The sequence below is a fragment of the Emys orbicularis genome, chromosome 8 (genome assembly GCF_028017835.1).
Source record: "Emys orbicularis isolate rEmyOrb1 chromosome 8, rEmyOrb1.hap1, whole genome shotgun sequence".
In the NCBI taxonomy this organism is placed as follows: domain Eukaryota; kingdom Metazoa; phylum Chordata; order Testudines; family Emydidae; genus Emys; species Emys orbicularis.
The window spans coordinates 47211427-47227917 of record NC_088690.1 but is presented as its reverse complement, the minus strand read 5'-3'; the positions used below and the strand labels follow the sequence as shown (position 1 = coordinate 47227917).

The following is a 16491-nucleotide window of genomic DNA, read 5'->3' as shown; positions in this document are numbered from 1 at the left end:
ATAAGAATGAGAACAGTCTCCAGGGAGCCACTATTGCTCATCCCATGCCAGTGAGTGAGGAGTGGGCAGGGACAGCCAGAGCTGAGGTGATGTGGAAGCAGAAATAGTCTGCTAATGAGTTACATTAGTAGCAGACCCCTTTTCCTCTGGATCAAGAGGAGGACTCAAGGGGAGAGATGCAACACAGTCATAATTCCCGCCTCTGACTGCCCCTGACTCCAGAAAGATTGTTAAATCCCAATCAGGCCCTTAAATCACATAGCAACAGCCATGTGTAATGCTTTCTATCATCTCTGCTTGGCTAAGAGACTCTGCCCCACCCTAATAGACAAAGACCTGGTGCATTTATTCATGCATTCGTTGCCTCTTCTCTGGATCATAGCAACGTGATACACCTGGGCAAGAAGCCTTCAGCACTTAGAAAATTCCAACTGGTACAAAACACTGCAGGACATCTCAGCAGCACAGGCTACCATGAGCACATGACACATGTCCTCTGCTCTCTACACTGGCTTCCCACAGAATTTCCAATTAAGTTCAAGGTCTCTGTCCTTATCTTCAAAGCTCTCCATGGCCTAGGTCTAGGATACCTAAAAGACCATCCAGGATGAAGACAGCGGTCAACAACTTCACTACTCGGAACAATAATAGTAAAGCCCATCTGTATGGGAGAGAGAACTTTCTCCAGGGATGGGCCAAAACTGTGGAATGAGTTCTCTCAGAACTAAGGAAACATCACCACTTTCCATTTCATATGCAGGGCATATATTTTTTTGACCTTGCTTCTCTAACATACACATAGCAACAGGTATATTTAATTTTAAAATGCTCTCAAAGCCTATCAAAACAAGACACTCCACTGCATATGCTTTTTGTCTGGGGATGAGATGAGAACGAACACAGGGAGGATGTAGTCATGTTGCTTAATGCACTATTCTAAGGCACTAGGATACTACAGTCATGAGCGCATTCTATAAATGCCTATATAGAATAGAATTTGTAAGATGTCCATTGCTATTAGTGGGCACACTTACACTGTTTTAAAAACCATATACTGTAAATTAATACAGCTAAGCAGACACAATGCCAACTAATATGGTCTCAAAATAGAACAAAAAATAACCCTCTCACTCCAAATCCTGCCCCAACACCTCCTCAACAGAAACCTGAGTAAATGACCGCACTGCACCTAAAGGGAGGGGGGTGTTGTCTAGGCTTGCTAGAGGAAGTCAGTAGTGCTTTATGACAGTGGGGAAGAAACAAGGTCCAACTGCTGCAAAAAGGTGGTCAGCTTTGCAGAACTGACTCAACCCCTGGGGAATGTAAGGGACGGAAGGCTTTAAAGGTTCAAACCCTGGCATTGGAAACCCCTTTCTCCATGTTATTAATCACGTAGGATTATGAAGTTAGTGAGAGAATTTGTGCCACAATGTTTAAGCCTTAACATATTTTCCTTCCAAGCACGTGCCCGCATTTGGATGATGGCATAGTGGATTTCCTGTCTCATTTTCAGTTCAACAAAGTGCATGGGCTTGCACCAGGAGCTAGCAATGAACTCAAGTAGATGCTGCTGGTGCTATGGAGCCGTGGCATATGAGGATCTGGGATGCTGGTCACCTATATGGCCCATCAGGACGGGGAAGGTGTTGTGGTACATGGCATTGGCAACTCAGCTTGCGGGAGTCCTCGACTATCCTTGCACAATGTAAGGGGAAACCGAGTTCATTTGAGAGAAGGGGGGTTCACTGACCAAATTTGGGGGGGTGACATGTTTTGGGCTGCTATACAAAAGGCTCTTGGAAGATGTCTGGAAATGTGACTGGGTTTGGGGGAGGGGAGGCAGCCAAGCTAATGGCTGGTGCCTCCTTGTGGCGGATGTTCAGTGCAGGTACTCCATAGGGAAGGCATCCAGTGACCAGATAAATGGCCTGGTAAAGGACTTAAAAAGGAGGTGCTGGTTAAAGGAACAGAACAGTGTGGGGTTTGGGGCTCCTATGGTTGGAATGGCAGGGAGCCAACCCCTTTCTTATAGCTCACCTTACCCCTCCTACAAGGTCCCGGGGGCAATGGATTTTCTGGAAGGACCTGGATGGAAAAAGAGGGGGAGCTGGTGGAAACCCCCTGGGTAATTACGGAATATACATGGGGTTACCTGCACTGTACACTTTTATCTCCCGGGTAGTACCAGACATCTAATAATGAAGTTGTGGTCTGATTAAATCCATATCAAGTATCTCCTGTCCAGATAGGCCTTAAAATATATGCTTGGGGTCAGTTAGGCTTGCCAAATGAATAAGGGAAGCCCATTCTAGAGTAAAAAAGCATCCACTGAGGAGGCTCTGCATTTCACCCCAAGACTAACATATCAGTGAGGAATCATAGATGACTTAAACTGTTAGGATGAAACGGGGGGAAATGGCCTTTTGGCCAGCCAGCACCTATACATTGCCCAATACATTTATTTATACTTAAAAACTAAGCTAAGCTTGTTCTTTTGCATTCAAATTATTAAAGATTCATGTGAGACTGATACACACTTTCTTACTCCCTTTTGAGCTTTAATTGAGTCAAAGTGGTGGTATGCCAGAGTTTTAATTGGCATGGTGCAATTTCTTGCTTTCAACAAATAAACAAATATGCTATAAACAGCACATTCATCGTCTGAGGAGGAAGACAACTTTAAACTGAGCAAGATTATTAATCAATGTAAAACACTGAGCAATGTCAGAAAGCTTTCATAAGAATCAACAACCTAGGCTCAACAGTATTATTTTACCTTACTGAGGTCAAAGGTCTAAATGATTCCATTTAGAGATTGGTCTCTAAATTTTTGAATGATCCCATTCAATGTGACTTAGTTTCTACTGTATATTCACTTTACTCAATTTTTAAAGGTACTATTGAATCAAAGATGCAAAGACCATTGTAGTCATGAACTACATATTTTAACAAAATACTTCAATGCTTAAAAATTGTTTTATAGTGTTGCCATGAAAAACTCAGGTAACAATTTGCTGCTTTTTTATTACAAAGCAAATCTCAAATATAGAATCATGTTTACTAGAATCCAACCTGAATTGCTCTCCCTCTCACATCCTGCTCAGATTATTTATATATGGAACCCTTTTCCCCATCATATTAACTCACAGAAGATTTTTCGAAATATAATTTATTTGGGCATTATTTCTGCTAAAGAATATCACTTTGTGCTAACATGTATTGAATAGCGTGTTCAAACACTAAACTTCTCAGCTATTTTATAGAATAATCTAGATTAGGCAATCTTCATCCACCACCTCCACCCATAATTATGACTCTAAATTTGCTATCATCTGCATATGTAATGACCTTACCATATGCACTCTAGCTTGGTCTAAAATCATTAATAAAACTGTGAAAGTAATTGCCCCAATATTTAGCCCTATGAAACTCATTACAAAATTCTATGAAGAATGTAAACCTCTGATCTAAATGCTGTGCATTTTCACTAGTAACAAATTATTTCTACATATTAATACCTCATCAATATTTGATACATCTTTTTACATCCTTTCTCCTTTAATGTTGGTGCACAGGGTGGAAACTAGTCTCTTCCATTCCTCTGTCATTTGTTTTATAAAATACTACTGGTGAAAGATTATGAAAGCTTTCTGAAAATCTAGTTATGGGTAAATATTTCATGTTAAGACCTAGTTTTCTTTTCTAACTTGGTCAAAAACACAAAGAAAATCTCACTCCTCTCACCCCTGTAATGATATATTTTTATAATAGTTATGCTTCAGATATGAGCTTATGCTGCCATCTAGTGAAAACATGGTGCAAGTTGTTAACAGACATAGAACAATTGTACATATCTGCAGAGCCAAACTTAATTATGGCTTTTCCTAACTTTGGGGTACTTGACTTTGAAACCTTAATGTTCTCTGAACATTTTTTGGTGTAATTTTCTAGGGTTGTTGTTTGTTTGCTTTAAAAAAAATGAAATTCGATCATGTGTTGACACCCACGTGGTTCATCAGTGTATCCACCACCCTCATCTCTGGCACTTGAGCTAACAGACTAAATTCTAGCAGTAGTAGATTGCCATCCTCTATGTGGACCAGCTCTAAATAGGGATGGGACACTTTGCCAGTGGATTTCACAGATATTCACTGAAACCAGGGGAATGGTGAAACTTTGGAATCTTGGGTTCTATTCTAGGGTTTGGAGGGGAGAGTCCTTTACTAGCCACAGACTCTTCTGGCCTGTTTCTCCCCTGCTGCCCCCAGCTCCTAGTCCCAGGTTCCATCTCTTTCCCCTCTGCCAGCTTCCAGACCTAGGCTCACCCTACCATAGTTCCTTGTCCCAATCTCCTCCTCCTGTCCTGGAGGGACACAGCAAGAATTAGTTGGATTCTAGGAGAAGAGATTCTGGCCTAAGCAGTTGGGTCAATAAGACTGCTTAAAGCGTGCTGAGAACTTTTGCTTTGAATTTAATGTGGTTTAAGTTAGGCACCACTTGTATTTTAATTTTAATTGTCTTGCAACCACTTCTGACTCTTATGCCTCTGTACTTGTACTCACTTAAAATCTATCCTTTGTCGTTTCTAAACTTGTTTTATTGTTTTGTCCAACCTAGTGTGTCTAAACTAAAGTATCTGGAAACTCCATTGGGGGGGTGGCAAGTTCCATGGATATTATTTATCTAAAGAAATAACGGACCTGACATAACTTGTATTATTCAGAAGGCTCAGAACTATAGGACATATATTTCTGGGGGGAAATCTAAGAGTCAGGGTGTGCTGGGGTCACCCTGACGTATAGCCAAGGCTGGTGATAGCCATAGTGTAACCCAGATGTGGCTGGCGGGCTACAGTTACACACATACACAGAGAGTGTGACTTGCATGTTGGAAGGATGTTTGTGATCAGTGCAGGTGGGAGTTACTTCAACAAGGCATTTCACAGATGCCTAGGTCCAGACTTGGCATGGCCCAAAACAGCTCAGAGCTGCAATTGCAGGGGAAGTTCTGCTCATCCCTGGGCTGGAATAGGCTCTATGCAAACTGAATCTCTGTGAATATAGCTACTAAAATGTAAGAAGTCTTTGAGCATGTGCAACCTTTATTTTTTCAAGGGCTTATACCTTGGATTTTTAAGGGTTTTCATGTGGCGGCAAAAGGCCATCCTCTCCCACAAAGGCTACTCCCACCCACATTTGAAGTCCCTGTTCCAAAGAATGGAGTGCTAGACTTGTTCAAAAAAGGTCTCTCTTTGTTTTGCTCATTAAAAACAAACAAACAAACTTATTTTTCCCTAGCCTCATTCATAGAAATGGCCTCAACTATTTTGGCTGAAATTTCAAAAGAAAAAATCTGTCACAAAACTAAGACTATTGGAGAATCAAATCCTCCCCCCCCCCCCCATTTCCTTATTTCACTGCCAGTTTCATACAATTTCTCACTTGAAATGTTTTGTTTCATCATGAGATTGAGTGCAGTTTCTACAATATTTGCAGATGAAATTTCAGCACGCTATGGACTTGTCGAAATGAAGGGCCCAATCCTACAATCTCTACTGTGTCAAAACTCCCTTGGAATTCATTTGAAGGGATACTGAATTCTCATTAAGGTGAAGGACTGAAGGCCTAATAGTTAAACTGTGCTACACTGGCAAAAATGCATTTTGAATTAATCATTTCCTCATTTTAGGGCTCTTGGCCATGATTTGACAAGGCACTTAAGTACATACCTATCTTTGAGCATGTGAGTAGCACTACTGTAGCCAATAGGCTATTCATATCCTTAACACTAAGTGCCTACTTAGTTGCCTTGCTGAATCAGGATCTTAAAGAGATGCCATTGAATTCCAGCCAGGCTCTTAGGCAAAAGTGGGTATAAAAACAAACCTTAGTTGAAACCCATTTTGCTCTTCATCAGAGCACCATCTTCTCAGCCTCCTTCCACTTTTTCTGACTTTAAGCAATACTTTTTAAAGAGAGGTTTTTTTTCTCCTCTTTGTGAGCTGTGTGAGTGTCTTTTCTGGCTAAAGCAAGCAAGGTTTTGTTCTGATTTTTTTTGCATCCTTTGAACAGTCTGCCCTGCTGCTAAAAATCCGTGCTCAGAGAGAGGGTTTAGTGCTTTACTGGGAACTGTACTGATCTACCAAATGAGCTAGGAGGCATTTGTTCTTCTACAAGGGAAAACAATTAGTGGGACCTAATCATCAGTAATGGAAATATTGGCAAGTGTTCTCTTTACAGTTAATCCTGATGGTATAGATGACACTATGACAAAAGGGAAGAGAGCCTGCTGTAGTGGGAACATGTCTGACTACTTCTGTTAATTTGCCGTGATCACAGACCTTCTACCAGGAGCAGAACAGATGGAAAAGTACGTGAAAATTATCAAGATAGGACTTAGCTATGGTATATTGTTAATTAAAACTTGTTAAGAGAACCAATTTAAAGTACTACTTTGAACACGTTAGTCCCTTCTGATTATTATTAGACCTAGAGAAAGACAAAAATAACTCTTATGACCACATATGCACTTTATCTTCTAGTTCCTTCCCATAGTTATTGCTGGATCGTTTGCAAGCAATGAGTGAATGGTTTATGTCAGGGGTCGGCAACGTTTGGCACGCGGCTCGCCAGGGTAAGCACCCTGGCGGGCCGGGCCAGTTTATTTACCTGCTGACGCAGCAGGTTCGGCCGATCGCGGCCCCCACTGGCCGCGGTTCGCCGTCCCGGGCCAATGGGGGCGGCGAGAAGCGGCGCGGGTGAGCGATGTGCTGGCTGCGGCTTCCCGCTGCCCCCATTGGCCAGGGACGGCGAACCGCGGCCAGTGGGGGCCGCGATCGGCCGAACCTGCCGCGTCAGCAGGTAAATAAACTGGCCCGGCCCGCCAGGGTGCTTACCCTGGCGAGCCGCGTGCCAAACGTTGCCGACCTCTGGTTTATGTAATTCCAATTGTGAAAGAGAACCTGTTATTTTTCTTCAATATTTGGATTCAGATTTTCCCTCCCTGTCCCCTGGAACTTTGTGATATGTAACACAGACCTTAACTAGGAGTGGCTACCTCTCAAAAGAGGCAAAATTCTAGTTTGGTTCAAAATCTGAACAACTGTCCAAGTTACTGTACATCAATCCTTCACTCACCTAATTTGTATTCCTCCTTCTCTCCCAGCACCCACTGTCTATAATGAGTTTAGGATTATGGCCTTAATCACAAGATGTTTGTTAAGGCAAAGGTCCAGTGACCTTCCTCTATCTCAAGTCTTCCAGGGGTGGCTGACTGGCCTTCTTTCCCTTCCCACAGACTAGTCAGCTACCTTCCAAAGCCTCTGGAGAAGTAGCAAGTTGCCATCTTGGAATGTGAGGAGTCATATCTGAGAGCTGGAGTCTTACCCTTCCATGTCCCAAGAGACCTGAGTATATTACCTTGAAGCAGCAATAACTTTTGCTTGATCATATAAAGTGGTGTTTAAGAAAAAAATGAAGTTAAGAGAAATGGTTGAGAAGCCACACATCCATCTCCCCCTCCACAAAAATAATTCTAAAATATTTCTCGCTTAACATAGCTGTATGGGTTAGTTACAAAATCGCTTACCTAAAGAGAGTTTGTACATTTACAATAGTCTTGGCATCTGCCATATAGTCTTCCTCAGCACTCATAGTACTTTCCTTGTCCACAACCACCATGTTGGCAGCGAAGGTCACCCCACATCTTAGCAAATCATCTAGGCTGTTGTAAAGAGGAACAGAATTAAAAACCAATATAAATACATGGCAGGATAAGTATGAGTTAGAAAAACTCAACTGCAACATATCCTGGGAGCTCATCAATCTTACATTTGATTCCTACCACTTGGTGGTGGTCTCTGAAGGCACTGTAACTATCAGCTTCATGTAAGTGTTTTGGTAGAACAGAGACAATGTGAATAATAATTATAATGTTCTTTGAAGTAAAATAGAATCCTGCTGGTAGATTGCCGAGGATTGCTTGTTCTTCTCCATTCATTAAAAGAATATTGGTAAAATTACACTACGCTGCGCATGTGTATATGTATTAATTCCCCTTCTCCTACAAGGTCTTCCACAACTCATTACATTGTCATTACCTGTTTCATATAAGTGTCTTGCCTCCTACACAAAAGTACCTTTTCATATATCAAGGGCCTTCGCACAGATGCAGTCGGATATGCTGATTTTCTAGCTTCTCATCTCATAGTCCCTCACTGGCTCCCTATTCTCCCTCCAACTGAAGGATCACTTTTGCACAAGGGTAGCTTTCCAGAAGCAGCAGCAGCAGCATTACACAGGCAAGAGCAGGAATCAAGTTACTTTCAGAGCTTCCCACACAAATTTATGTAGTGGGAACTGCCAAAGGATTCCCTTTTCCAGCCCAAGGGATAAGGCCAATGTCTCTTGGAAAAAGACAAATCAAAATTCATACTGATACACATTCACTGGAAAACATGGTTTCAATATTTTGAATGTACATCTAAATATTTTTTAGCTCCACAAGTGTTTACAAGAAAACATAACATGTATTTATGTGAGTTTGCTGTGTATAGTTAGTCTCGAATGAAGGCGGAACAATATTTAGCTCCTGTTTTTTTTCCCGTATCTAAAATGTGCTATATAAAACACACATCTATAATAAAAACAGGCCTTGAAAATCCAATTAATTTATACTCTCTTCTGCCCCATTTAATAAATACTAAACAGCCACCTCAGTTTATGCTCCCCTCCCCAATAAATCCATTTAAACTAAGCCCAGAACCTCTTCTCCAGGATGGTGGTAAAGTTGCTGCCCTGCTACCCTGGCTCTCATCATAACATAAAGGAGGTTCTTCTCAGCCATTCAGGTGCACCTCCTCTTACACCTAGGTGCTTTGTGTCTCTCATTCTTTTTTCTTTTAAATAGAATTTTTTCCTTGGCAAGAAGGCTGAGCCAACACTGTTACTTTCACTAAAGGTGAGGGGAGATGACAGAAACACTGGCCCAAGCACCACTGGTCCTTTAACAGGCTGTAAGGGAAGGAAACAAGCAACCTGTGCACTACTAAGAGCCTGTCTACATGGGAAAGTTTTACCAGTTATAGTGATAATTTATACTAGTATAAACCCCCTCCCCCCATGAGGCTACTCTCATATGGGAATAAGAGTGTCTATGTGGCAAGTTATACTGATATAATCATATAGGTTCAAATTTGAGCCTTACTGGTGAAAAAAAAGGTGGAGACAAGATCTAATTGATTTAGAAAAGGGGAAATCAGGTGCACGGGAGCAGACTGGCCTGAGACATTGCACTTCTTGTCAAAGGGGCTAGAATGGCCCTGAGATACTGTACTTTAAAAAAAGGATGGGAGGAAGGAAGGAGACAAGTCTCTTGAGCCGCTGCTCCTTTAAGAGTAGGGGAGAGAGGAAGTGAGAAGCACAGAAGGCCAAGGTTTTAGAATAAGAAGCTGAGAAATTGTGAGCCTTCCGTACACTAGTGGAGAAGCAGGAGCAGCAGCAATGACAAAGCCCTGCAAAGATGTAGGGCCCAGGAAAGATGACTTACTGGTGGGGAGGCTGCCAAACATTAATTTATTGATGGTGCGGTGCACAAACTGCTTTGAGGGGTGCTATCCAGTATTCATTTAATAGAGCAACAGAGAATAGTGAGGGGGGATGGTTGGCCTGGCCTGTAGGGGATAACCCACCTAAGAGGGGACCCCCACAAGTGGTAGACTGAGGCCTTCAGGCCCAAGCCATGAAGGGTATTAAATTAGGTTAATACTACAGGGCCTATTTTAAATGCTTTTGCTCCTTTTTGGAGCTCATTAGCTGTAGGGTATAGCCCAAAGATTGAGTTGAGGAGACAACCTAGAGGATTGTGAGGCTATCTTTCTTTTATATGTTGCAGTGAGAGCAGCAGTCTGAATCTGTTCAAAAGATTTCTTTCAACTGGGGAGGATGTGACTTGGGATGTCAGTATATTTCAGCTTGACAAGTATGCTTAGTTTGAGGCCAATAGGCATTGGGTCAATTCTGGAAGCCCTGAACTTAACCAGTATTCAGCCTTGAGTGGATTAAATAACAAAGAACTACATTTCAAAAATAACTAAAATAGTGTTAAATGAAAATCAGCCATATCATCTTAAATGTCCCTGGATAATTTCTGAATTAAGTACAGTTGGTCAAAAAACGTTCTGTGGTGTGTTTTGTTTGTTCCTCCGAATCCCATAGGCAAGACGATAGGTGGACAACCCACATCAGTGACTGGATCCCCAGAGACCACAAGCGACCTCTGGGCAGACCAAAAACGCACTGGGCCGATCCCATGACAAAACTCTTTGGTCTGAAGTGGAAAGAATGTGATCGCAACATAATAGAATGGTGTGGCGTCAACTTGCATTTGTGGAGGGACAGACTAGGCCAAGCTGGACAAAAGTGAATCCCACACCACAGAAAACTTAACTTTTATGGTCAAAATTCAAATACTGAAATATTTTGGCTGAAAACCAAAATATTCCAGTTTGGTAATGCTGCCAGGGGACCTCCTGGGAATTGTAGCTTGGTTTCCTGCCCCATTCTCTTCTATGGGGTAGGCTCCCTGGTCAGACTAATTCTCCCATGATACATTATTATCTTTCTTCTCGGAGAGAGAGAAAAGATGGCAAATCAGGGGAAGTCTCTGGCTATGGAGCATCATGGGAGATGCAGGCTAGCCATGAAGCCCAGCCCACAGAAGAAAATATTCCAATTTGGGGTTTTGATTAAACTGAATTTTTTAAGAGAAAGCAGACACTTTGTGGAAAAACTAAACAGTTTTGATGGAAAATGTTGACCAGTGATGATATTAAGTAATAAGACACTGGAAGAGACGATTCCTTTTTTCCAACATCGTCTTATTCATGTTCTTACTACCCATATGACAATACAACTTCCATATGTGTTTCATGACTGCTCAATACATTTTCTGCAAAACTAGTTAAAATGTAAACATATCTAGCAACCATTCCATAGATCTGATCTTCTGTCTAAAACTATACTGTGTTTCTGCTCTTACACACCATGAATCCAATCCAGTTTCCAGTGAAGCAAATAGTTTTTCTATTGTCTTTAACAGCAGTTGTATTAAGCCCTAAATGCATAACAATTTAGAGCTGGGAGTGATTTTTTTTTCCAATCAGTTTTTATCAGAAAATTCTAATTTGATGAAACCAAAATCATTTGTATAAAAGGTCAGTTTTGACAAGTTTCCCACTTCGATTTTGAAACATTTTCAAAAAAATTGTTGGAACACCATGTTTAACACGTTTTGAAAGGGAACATCAATTATTTTTGTTTGAAACAACTTACATTGCCAAATAAAATCTTTTTAATACTATAAATTAATGTAAAAATTGAAACAACTTGAAATTGAAACAAAATGTTTTGATTGATTTGACGGAATTATTTTTTTCAGATTTTCAGTTCACAAAAAAATTGAGGCCATGACTTTTCATCCTAACTGGGGCTGGAAAAATGTTTGGAATTTCAAAGTTCTCGTTGGACGGGAAAACCATTTCCTACCCAGTCCTATGAAATTTCCAGTCTTGATTTTCACATTTAGTACATAGCTCCATGTCCTATATTAATTGGTTTTGGAGTGAGGTATAGTTGGTGATGAAAATTAATTCCATTCTATATTTAGTATTTATTGGTATGCATTTAACCTGCTCATATATCAAATTCTAATCTTTCTCCTAGCAACCTACATTTAATTCTGCATTCTACCATTGTGTTGACCTTTGAAAATATAGCCCTTGTGACTACCAATAAAAAACTGCATATAACAAAAAAGTTTTATATATATTTATGCAGGTGAGACCTCTCTAATTTATAAACCATGTACTCTTTAATAGGCCACTTAAATGTCCCATTTAAATTATGATTTACTGTGGAATGCTGTAGTGTTCCACGTGTTAACATTTTATAAAATGTATACATATCAAGGAATAAAGAAGAAGGGTTGGGATAAGGTATTGGGGTATCCACATTTTGTGAACTGTTCTTGGAGTATTGGCTTTTTGCTTAACATTTAGTTGGATTTGATTTATGTAAAGTTAATATGATCTTGTACAGTATGTAAAAAAAGAAGCCCAAGGTCCATGCACAACACCAACCATGACTGTACCACACCTTTAAGTAAGGGAAACATTGGCCAGGCTTGCTGCTGGAAGGTAGCACTGCTTTATGTGGGGGGGAAGGTCAGAAAGTGCTGCAAAGAGATGGAAAAAGCTTTGTGATCCGTTCCCCTCCCCTGGGGAATGTAAGGGGCGGAAGGCTTTAAAGGTGCAAGCCCTGGTGTTGGAAGCCCTTTCTCCATGCAGCAGGCAAGGCAGTACCCACCCTCCCTGTCCTACAGGTGTGAATTTCAGGTTTTGTTAGGACCTGCTGTGGGCATTGCATTGCTCCTTATTTAGGAGGGCTGGGAAGGAATTTTTCTCTTACCACCATATTGGCTTCGGTGGAGTGAGGGTTTTTCTTTTTTTTTGCCTTCTCCACAGCCGGTGTTAGGGAAGACCTATTATGGTGAGCACAAAAGGTGGTGGGCTATATGTCACAACTTATTTTGTAAGTGTGGGGTGGATGTTCAGTGTAGGTACTCCATAGGGAAGGCATCCAGTGACCATATAAATGGCCTGGTAAAGGACTTAAAAGGAGGTGCTGGTTAAAGGAACAAAAAGGGGGCAGTTGGGGCTCCTATTGGTACAAAAGGAAGCCAACCCCCCTTTCTTACAGCCTACCTTAACACTCCTATGAGAGAAGGTGGACGGTAAGATCCAAGCCATGGGTTGGCTGGGGGACCTGGATCGAAAATGAAGGGGGGCTGGTGGAAGCCCCGAGTAGTTATTTTAAAAAAAACATGGAGTAGCCTGTACTGTACACTTCATCTGCCGGGTAGTCCCAGACCTCTAATAGTCGTGGCCCGATTAAATTCATATCAAGTGTCTCCTGTCCTTCTTTTGGTATAGCCAGACAAAATATATGGTGATATATTGTAGTACAACTAGTCAGGACCACTATGGTCATTAAACACATCAAGGAAATGGTCAATTTTAAGGCTATGTCTACACAGCCACCAGTAGTAAGCCTCCCAGCCTAGGTGGACAGGTTTGGGTTAGTGGGGCTCACACTGGTGCTCTAAAAATAGCTTTGTAGACAGAGCTGTGAAGCTGCAGCTCAGGCTAGAACTTGGGCTTTTCTTCTGATGTGAGTTGGGAGACTCTCTGCTGTAGGCTGTGTAGATGTATCCTAAAAGTTCTAAGATAACTTCTATCAGTGTATTATGAATGCCAGTTTGTGTTGTCTGTCACTAAGGTAAATTTGTAAGTATATATGTCTCCATTTACAATAGGCTTGATCCTGAGACATGCTGAGCAGCTAGAACTTCTGTTGAAATTGTCACAATTTTACCTATCAATGTAGTCTATGGTAAATCCCCCTTTCTTCCCCCCCCAACTGACTTCCATAGGACCAGTATTTGACAGAATAAGTATTGTAGATGCCCAGATGCCTCAGGATTGGGCCCTCTACTAGAGCTAATTTTTTGCGTTAGTGATGACTGTTTAGAAATGGGAATATACTGAAAATCTAATGACAGAGTCTCTTCTAGTCTGAGTTCTAGCCTGACTCGTCCATCAGTGATGCCATGAAATCTAGATAAGCTTTTATAAATACTTAATAGTAAAGGGCTAGGTAGAAGTAGTAGGTGATATTTTCAAAGCAGTCTTGTGGTTTTAGACGTAAGTTACTATTAGTGTGTCTAAATCTCGTAACATCCTTTAACAATCCCGGCCAGTATTCACCTAGAAATTCAATACCAAAGAAAGCATTTTAAAAGACGGCCTGATCTGCCAGTGTACTATATAAAGCAAAACCAGATAGTGACTCATTTCTGAGTGATTGAAATCCTTTGGCAGAAATTTGAAATTCCAAATTACAGCACCTTGACACAAACCATGCATGCAGGGGTATTTTTCAAGTACTATCACGACATTCAAACATGCAGTTACAAAGCACAGCACATGACAAACCACTGAACACTACAATGTTTAGAGTTCTGAGGATTATTTTACCTACTTGTCAATAGAGCCCACCATGTAGTAAACCATTGGAAACCAACAGATTGCATCCAGAAAATGCATATCTGGCCTAAGCAGCAGATGGGTTACAATGAAACACAACATCACAACAGTTGCATCTCTTCTGAAGAAACTGAATAAACTATGTTAGTTTGTTTGGAAGAGAGAGGAGGGGAAAACTAGGAAATGTTAAATGAACATTTTAATAACATAGGAAACTATATTTCTGGGCATCAACATTCAATGCTGTTTGCTTTGATCATGATGAAGAATGATCAAGTTTAAATGTGATTTACATAAAAGTTGTTAGTCTTCTAAATCAGAAACTTTATGGCACAATCATACAGCAAATGCTTTATTTAAAGAAAAATTATTGAAGACTAAAGAGGCCTTACTAAATTATATTCCAATTCATGACTGTAAACATATTATTAATGAAAATGCTGATTGGGACCAGATCCTCACCTGGTTTCAACCATTATAGTTCTATTAAAATCAATTTTACCCCAGCTATGGATCTTGCCTTATCATTTCTCCCTAAAAGTTATGCATTTCTCCCAACTGTCTGCACTTTTCTTTCCCTTCCACCCCTTCTAAAATAATAGTTAGCTACTTTTAATACTGTAATTGTTGCTTGACATACTAGGGTGAAAATAAAGGTCAAAAGCTAATTTTAATCTCAAATTTCCTTATAAGAAAGGAAAGGGAAAATAGGTTTCTACTGTACTCTTTCTGTTTTGTACTATAAGTCTTACACCTTTTTCTTCTTTCTTAGATACTGAAAGTACAGTGATAGCAGAGGAGATTTTAATCAGCATGAAATGAGGACATATCTAAACATGCACACTACTGCAAATTGCCTCTGTTAACAAACTGCAAAAAAGATTTAAGAGAAACTAGTAAACCATAGCAAGGGATACATGCTAATTTACAGTGGGTGAAATCCTAACTCATTTGAAGTCAATGGCAAAACTCCCATTGACTTCAGTGGGGCCAGGATTTCACCCTATTGCTGTAAGATGTGAAAAGTGTGGGAGACTGATTGCAGTGTCCTTATGTTTACAGTAATTCAGCTGAGTGCTTTGCACAGAACCTGCTCCAGCTGGTTAGGTCACATCTTGGTAAGAGCTTCAGCAGAGACCATAGCTTTCATTTAATGGTGAGATGGCATAATTTTATGTAAACAAAAATGGCATTATTCAATCTTCAGCAAAAATAAACTAAAAATAATAAAAGTAACACATCAGAGAGTGTAAAAAAATGAAAGCATGGGCCTGAAACCAGAGTTCAGAAAAACACTAGAGGGCACTGTACACTTTCATGTGTGTTCTTAAAGACCAGTCTTATTTGAAATTTGCTAACCATAATTTTAAAAGGATAATTTTCATAGATCTCTTCTGGTGTGTGTGTGTTTATGCTGTTCATTACTGGAATAAATAGAACTATGTTATACTAACACCATTATGTACTGTCCTACAAGAAATCTGTATTGGGGGAAGTGGAACCCACTCTGACTGATTTCAGATTCTGTAAAGTGAAACTATTTATACTAGAGATGGGACAATGGCACATACACCCAGAGGAGAGTAGGGCCTGGAATCTGATCCAGGATTCAATTTATGCAGCTGGCCTCTTTTTATCATGGTGCAGCCTAAAGGTTCCAGGTTTTTTGGTTCCAAGTTTTGCTTACCTTGGACTTATTGAAACACTGTAACATGGTCCAAAGAGGCTGCATCATGCTCACCATGTTAGGGAATTATTCTCTTCTATAGTACTAATGGGAATCAAGTGGGAAATTTGCCCTGTTTCTGTAGCTGAATGGAATACTTGAAACAGATCGTATATGCTCAGAAAACACTGCAAGGGGAGCAAGTTGGGAGGGATGAAGCATCCATGAAGCTCCTAATTGAAAATGGAAATTATATGGCTCTCTAAAGTACACAACTATTAATTTTTCAACTCCCCCTGCCCCAAATAAGCTGTGCTTGAACGGAAAGTACTCATTAAAGAAAAGGCAAATAGAAACCCCCACCCATTAAAGGTCAGGGATTTTAAAGAAAACTAAGTGAGCTAGATAAAATAAAATGCAGTTAAAGGCTTAAAATCCTAAGATTGTGCTGAATTTTAAAAAGTATGTATGTTGAGAATTATGAACAGATATAGCAGTCCAGTCTCCCCTCACAACTGCTAGCTGATTTCCAATTTTATACTAGATGTGGGGAAACTGGCTCAGCCCAAATGTTAACCAACCTGGACTGGACCCAAACTGTTCACGGTGTTTGAAATGAGTTTAGTTAAACTTTATCTCACTCTACTGTTCCTGCTGTTCCTTCCTGAGGCTTCCCTTGCATTAGTGCCCCAAAATGCATGTACATATGGGAGGCCCCGTGAAG

General features: G+C 40.6%; 1 protein-coding gene across 4 annotated transcripts in view; it reads right to left on the bottom strand.

Annotated features, from left to right (window-relative positions):
• The window catches only part of KCNT2 (potassium sodium-activated channel subfamily T member 2), a 293338-nt gene that overhangs the window by 54784 nt on the left and 222063 nt on the right, over nucleotides 1-16491 (bottom strand). For 2 of the 4 annotated variants that reach the window (XM_065409271.1, XM_065409272.1), the window contains 2 exons: nucleotides 14097-14168; nucleotides 7588-7722 (listed from right to left, as the gene is read on the bottom strand). In XM_065409271.1, the coding sequence (XP_065265343.1) occupies nucleotides 7588-7722; nucleotides 14097-14168 (207 nt within the window). The remainder of the gene's footprint in view (nucleotides 1-7587; nucleotides 7723-14096; nucleotides 14169-16491) is intronic. The other 2 variants (XM_065409273.1, XM_065409274.1) reach the window with 1 other exon arrangement.